The sequence below is a fragment of the Lolium perenne genome, chromosome 1 (assembly GCF_019359855.2).
Source record: "Lolium perenne isolate Kyuss_39 chromosome 1, Kyuss_2.0, whole genome shotgun sequence".
Classification (NCBI taxonomy): domain Eukaryota; kingdom Viridiplantae; phylum Streptophyta; class Magnoliopsida; order Poales; family Poaceae; genus Lolium; species Lolium perenne.
Genome location: NC_067244.2, coordinates 9,155,813 through 9,162,716, shown reverse-complemented (window position 1 = coordinate 9,162,716; position 6,904 = coordinate 9,155,813). Strand labels below are relative to the sequence as shown.

Below are 6,904 nucleotides of genomic sequence, written 5' to 3'. Positions count from 1 at the left end.
TTTACTTGTCCGAGGTTTGATCATCGGTATCTCTATACCTCGTTCAACCTCGTCTCCTGACAAGTACTCTTTACTCGTACCGTGGTATGTGGTCTCTTATGAACCATTCACATGCTTGCAAACTAATTAGACGACATTCCACCGAGAGGGCCTAGAGTATATCTATCCGTCATCGGGATGGACAAATCCCACTGTTGATCCATATGCCTGAACTCATACTTTCCGGATACTTAATCCCACCTTTATAACCACCCATTTACGCAGTGGCGTTTGATGTAATCAAAGTACCTTTCCGGTATAAGTGATTTACATGATCTCATGGTCGAAAGGACTAGGTAACTATGTATCGAAAGCTTATAGCAAATAACTTAATGACGTGATCTTATGCTACGCTTAATTGGGTGTGTCCATTATATCATTCACATAATGACATAACCTTGTTATTAATAACATCCAATGTTCATGATCATGAAACGATGATCATCTATTAATCAACAAGCTAGTTAGACAAGAGGCTTACTAGGGACTCCTTGTTGTTCACATAACACACATGTATCAATGTTTCGGTTAATACAATTATAGCATGGTATGTAAACATTATCATAAACTCAAAGATATATTATAATAACCATTTTATTATTGCCTCTTGGGCATATCTCCAACACCTATGAGGATCCGGGCCGACGACGTGGTACCACCGACACCGGATGGCTTGCCCCAGTGTCACGAAGTTGGTAAACCTATACTGCCTAAGGACATGGAACACCTCGCAAGTGGACTAATGCTCCCTTTGCAGCACAAAAATCAATATCTACAGAGCGTCCTTCTTAAAGACAAGGATCCAAACTACCCAGTGTTCATGGTCAAGGTGCCAGAAGACCCGAACTTCGTCCATGAAGACCACGCAGATATCTTCTTCATAGCGTTCGAGGATGTCTTCAATCTATTTCAATGGAAACGACTCGACTATAACTCTGTCCGCCTATACGCGATCAATCTTCAGATGAAGATCAACAAAGAGAGACTGTAACATCCCAAGAGTAATACATAGACCCCTTTGTACCTTTCTTGCATTTTGTTCATGTCATCATGTTGCATACATGCATATAACCACCTTGGCTTTTATAAATTGCATTTGCTCTTGGTTTTCTTTTGTTGGTTTGTTGGTTTTCTTCCTTCCTCCTTCTTCTTGGTTCATCCTCCCCCTCTTGTGATGTTCCAAGAAAGGCACACTCCATCTTTCTTCCTCTCTCTTTAACCTAACACACAAAGGTCATGCCAAATTTTCTGAAAAATTGGTAACACCTTAATCTCCCTCTTTTAATTCTACTTCTTCTCAATGTCATCACATATGACATAAGCTTGTTTTTCATCTTGTAATCTCTCTCTCATTCCAAATACCTCTTTTGTTTCCCTCTTTTTTCTCTATTCTCCACCGTGGCCCAGCTCCACCAAGTGGCCCAGCATTGGTGCAGCCCAACATCCAGCCGTTCTGCATGCCAGATACAGTAAACGGAGACGTTCCTTTTCGTTCGACGTCGCCGTCTCCTCCACCTGTTTCTGGCAAACGAAGGAACTCCGTCTCCCTCGCTCACGTTCACCTGCTCCCCTCCGTTCTCTCATAAGCAGCGCCAGATCCCCCCTCCGAACCCTAGCCTCCTTTTTTCCTCTCCAACGCCGCCGCCACACCTTTCTTCCCCAAGAAAAACCCCACAGAGAGCTCCCTGCCATGAACGCCGACGACGCCATGACCTACCTCTCCGGCACCTGAGCGTGGAGAAGCACCATCGTCCACCTTCTTCGTTGGCCTCTACGTCGACACGGTCCAGGGACGCCAGGATCTACTCAAGCCCGACCACCTCTGCCTCCCCGTCACGGCCATCCCGTCTTCCTCGTCGCCGGCGTATTCCTTCACCTCGTCGGGCACCACCAGGGTGAGCACGTCCCCTCTCCTCCTCACTGCATGCTATACATCGTTGACTCGAGGAGAAGATCGAAGAGAACGGAGCAGAAACGAAATCGAAAAACGTTTAAAAACCATTCTTATGTCTGTGACACGGTGGCCACTTCCGACGACCCTCGCCGCCGGCACAGGTCATCCCCGCGCGAGATCCTTGTACCGTTGCAAAGCCCCGACGTAGATCCACAACTTTTGTTTTAGGTTCGCCCAGATCCGAGGTCTGTACACGACGCCACCTTCAATCTAACTTGGCTCCAGAAACAGATCTGCTGCTATTTCAGTTTTCCCTGTGACGTTGTCACGTTTTTCAACGATCATCGGCGGCGACACAGGGAATCCTCTGGGCTCCTACCACCTCCAAACAAACCCTGGCACCTTCTCCTTACTCAACTACTTCAGATCCCGTCCTAAACCTGCCAAGATCTCTTGTTCTCTTCACTTTAAAAATCGTGCAAGTAACAACTGCAACTGTCACGTTTTCAGTCAGCAGTGTCGTTTCTTCAGTTAAACCTAGCCTACGCTTTACGTACGCTGAACCCTGTTTTCAAACAAAACTCGAGCAGCAGCACACTGGTTAACACCCTGCTCCCTTACGCGCGCAGCTTGGGTTCGATTTCCCTTGGACGCGTTTAAACCAAAACCCTTATTGTTTTTTTTGTTGTTTGTTTCTGAAAATTTTGAAATCTGGATACTTTTCAAAGTATTTAAAACTGCACTTTTACTAATCCGAATTGGACAAACCATATGCCCATTTCGATCAGCTTTTCATGATCTATCCAACTATGAAGTTTGTTTTAGTTTTTGGATAAATAAATTTGGACATAATTAAAATCTGAACTTAATATGAGTATTATGGCATAATTCATATCTTCAATTCTACATTTCCAAATTGTGCAAATTATATATCCTTTTTCATCAGAAAAGTGAGAGGACTTCAAATCTTGCATCCTCATGCATCATTGGCATCATCTCTGAATTGTACCAAATTAAAATTGCAAGTTGAAATAAGTGTTATGTGAGGATGTTTAGCATTTCATGTGAATTATGAGCACCCCACTTAATTTTGCCTTGCACAAATCATCTTGCCATGTCATCATGCATCATATTGCGCATTGCACTTGTATTGATTTGTGCTATACTTCCCTTGTATGTGCCTTTTGGATCTTCTCGAGTAGACGCCGATGCAGAGCAGTACGAGCAGGAGTACGAGTTCCCTCTGGAGGATCGTGTCGGTGCTTCTACCTCTGATCTGACAGGCGAGCCCACCCCTTCACCTATTTTACATTTTACATGCTCTTTTGATCTATTGTTATCCTTATGTTGCGATTCTGTTGTGTCACGTGTCCTATCCACCTGTTACCTATATGTCCGAGATACACCTCCTCGCCCTACCTATTGTTTGTTGTTTTCCAGCTTTGCGAGTCGTAGGCGAGTTTAGGGTTTTTGTTGATATCTCGAAATGTTCGGGATATCTTGTTGGGATGTTGACACATGTACTACCTTTTTGAAAATGAAGTGGATAACTTTTGCTACAACTTAAAATTGCTAAGGGATATAATATGCAGAGGCATCTGTGAGCCCCTTTGCGAAAGCATCGGAACTTTGACTTGCTAATGTCCCCTAGGACCCGAGTTCTTGTTATCTGTTTCTAAGACTGAGCGCGCTAACCACTCGTGGGAGGTTTTATCGGGACCCCCCATCACCCATTACCATTTCTCAAGTCTGTTGAAAAGGGGGCCACAACCTTGGTTTTATTTGCCTATGCCATTTATGCCATGCTTTACTTACTGTTGCCTTCGGGTGTTTACTTCCTGTTGCCTTCGGGTGTTTATATTCTGTACTGTACCCCGCGGAACGTTTAGTGAAGCGTGTGGTTCGCATGCCTAGCCGTTAACGCAAACCCTGAGTCCGCATCGGAGTACGGCCGAACTTCGTTTCGGGTAGCTTAGTCGGGTGGCCCCCCTAGGCATTCTTGTAGATCTGGGAACGGTCTTGTTGTGAGACTCCACCGTGATCAAGCGGGTTCGAGCATGCGTGTATGGTAACATTGGTGCACCCCTGCAGGGTTAAATCTTATCGATAAGCCGTGTCCGCGGTTATGGACGACTTGGAGCTGTTTAACTCGATCATAGAACAACTTACACCTAAAGTTGTCGCTAATAACTTGCTAATTACTTGCGTAGTAAGTTAGCCCTATTATAATGGAATGATATAAAATTGTCAACTGTGTGAGTGCCTTGTTAGTACCTCTTGGCTAAGGGGGATCGCAATGGCAGGGTTTTGATTGCAGAGTATAGAACTGCTAGAATATGCGCTCTCTCACCTTCTCTATTAGACGGAATTTGTAGCGTGTCTCTATTGGTTAGTGCTTTGCTGCCGCTAAACTCCACCATATAGCCGGGCGAAGTTTACACCGCCCACCAGCAAGCATAGCTGGTCTTGTCTCGCAAGTACGTGCCAACGGTACTTACCCTCGTTTTTCTTCCTCTTTTTCCGGAACACGCTTTTCGACAAACAGGTACGACAGATGATGAGCAGTACGCAGGTGGATACTTTGTCGAGTTCACGGACGACGACTTCGTTGCGTAGCAGGATAGTTCCTAAGGCAGCAGCCTGTGGCTTGTTGGTTATGGAAACACCGCTTGATTATCTTCAGGACTCTTAGTCCAATTTGGATCTTGTCTGTACCCAGACTATTTGGCTATCTTATGTATGATATACTGATGGGATATGTTTCCCCGTTGAGTGTCATTTGGATCTTGCTCATTAGAGCGTTGCTATATATATGAACCTTTATTTCCATCTTTTGTGTCGTACATAGTCATGTTGTGATATTCAAGCTGTATTCTACCCTCGTATCCTGTGCACAGTGTGTGTATGTGTGAAGTGCACAGGAAGGTGAAGCACTCAGGCTTGGAAAGCCTATCGTGAGCCTTTGAGGTGGGTGTTGTGTGCTTGGGCGTGTCGAGCTGTTGCTTGGCCTACCCATATGCTTGGGAATGCGAGGCGACCTCACGGTCCTTTGTAGTGACCTCATGCACATAAACCCCTCTTACCTGCGCGCTCTGGGTTTTCCTACTCGCGGGGCTTACAGACTTGGTATCAGAGCAGGACTGCCTTTAGGAGCCCCTTTTGCAGCGGACGAAGTTGTGTATAGAAACTCATATTTTGGTAGCTACATAGGAAAAATTGTGCGCGAGAGTAGGAATTCTGCTTTTATTTCTTACCCCACCCACCCTCCCTCTGGTAAGGACATGCAACGGTTTTACTCTATTCTTATCTTGTTTCATCTAGGCTTGGCGTGTTTGTGGGAAACCATAGTGCCATAGGGAAAAGTGTTTTGAAAATTTTTCTGTACTATGGTTGCTTCATTATCATCCTTTGTCAATCTCCACATATAATCTATTCCTTTGACATGTTGGTATTTTCATACTAACATGTTATTCTCCTTTGATCCGATGCTATCTCGACCACTTCTTTGTTCCGGAGCCTGCTTCCTTATCGTTATTCTTATGGAACTACCGTATACTCCACTGTCCTGCGTGTCGAGTGGTTGTTCTAGTTTTTCTATCCTTGTTTGCGGTCGTATGGATCTCATGTGTACTTGAACCTTGTATGGTGTACCTTGATGAATTCTATGGATCGTTGTGTTATCTGGTCTTAAGTCCTTGTTCTAAGCTTTGTTCTTATCTGTTGTCTCAACCGTCTTATGTTTTCCCTCAACGGGATGGTTAGACCTCCGCCACCTCCTCCGCTGGGACCAGCCCTGTTGCAAATGACTCAACTGTTGAGCCAGATGCAGCAAACCCAGCACAACTTCGATCAAGCTCGTCATGACAATGGTCGAGTGATGATCCGGGACTTCTTGCAGTTGAACCCGCGATCGTTCGACTCTACTCCTGAACCGCTGGATGCAGATGATTGGGTGCGCGATGTCAACCGCATGCTCAACACAGCGGGAGTCGCCCCAGAAGACAAAGTGCGGTTTGCGACTCACCTACTGAAAGGAGGGTCCGCAGCATGGTGGGAGAACTTTCTCGAGATGCGTCCCGCCAATGCTCCTGATGTCACTTGGGAAGAATTCAGGGAAGTTTTCAGAAGCCACCACATTCCTGAAGGGCTAATGGACAGGATGAAGGAGAAATTCCTCAGTCTTGTTCAGGGCAACAAAGATGTGATGACATACAGCATCGAGTTCTCCAAGCTAGCTCGCTATGGTGGCGAAGAAGTGTCTACTGATGCCAAGAAGCAGAAGAGGTTCCGTAATGGCCTCAAGCCGGCACTCAAGTACGCGCTCACTCATGTCTCGATGGACACCTTTGACAAGCTGGTCAACACTGCTATCAAGGAAGAGTTGGGTAGGCTTGCGTTCGATGAGTCACGCAAGCATACTCGAGAGGTTGGTGCTCCTTCTTCAGCGCCGCCTCAGAAGCGTAGGTTGTGGGTTCCTTATCCCGCACCGCCAGGACAAGCTACACAAGCTGGGTATGCTCCCCGCCCTCCCACCCAACAGCTTTAGCAGAGGACCTACCAAGCTCCGCCAAGGCCTGCTTATGGTGGACCAAGGCCGATGGGTCCACGTGCCGACCCCACATGCTACAAGTGTGGTCAGGTTGGGCACACCTCTACCTTCTGCCCTCAGAAGCTACCTCCACCACCACCTCGCTCTACTGCAACAAATGCGATGGTTCGTGCACCAGCTCAGGGCCGTGCCTTCAACAACAACACCAGGCAAGGTCCGAGGGCTGTTCGCGTCAACAACCTCAACGTTGAGCAAGCTGAACAAGCTACCGACGTCGTGCTTGGTACTTTGCTTGTTAACTCTATTCCTGCAAGAGTTCTGTTCGATACAGGAGCTTCTCTATCTTTTTTTGTCTGATAGTTTTGCTCAAAGCAATAACTTTGCTATGGAGCTCATGCCTAAATCTCTCATGGTTCAATCCC

At 46.3% G+C, this 6,904-nt stretch overlaps 1 protein-coding gene and 1 long non-coding RNA gene across 2 annotated transcripts; both read left to right on the top strand.

Annotated features, from left to right (window-relative positions):
- Positions 1-1,673: 1,673 nt before the first annotated feature.
- Positions 1,674-4,760, top strand: LOC127325973 (uncharacterized). Its single transcript, XR_011751642.1, has 3 exons — positions 1,674-1,934; positions 3,136-3,216; positions 4,479-4,760. It is a non-coding gene; the product is annotated as an uncharacterized lncRNA (long non-coding RNA).
- A 927-nt stretch (positions 4,761-5,687) lies between these two features.
- On the top strand, positions 5,688-6,479 carry LOC139831332 (uncharacterized). The gene has a single exon (XM_071820625.1). The coding sequence runs from the start codon at positions 5,688-5,690 to the stop codon at positions 6,477-6,479; it is 792 nt and encodes a 263-aa protein (XP_071676726.1).
- The last annotated feature ends 425 nt before the right edge of the window (positions 6,480-6,904 follow it).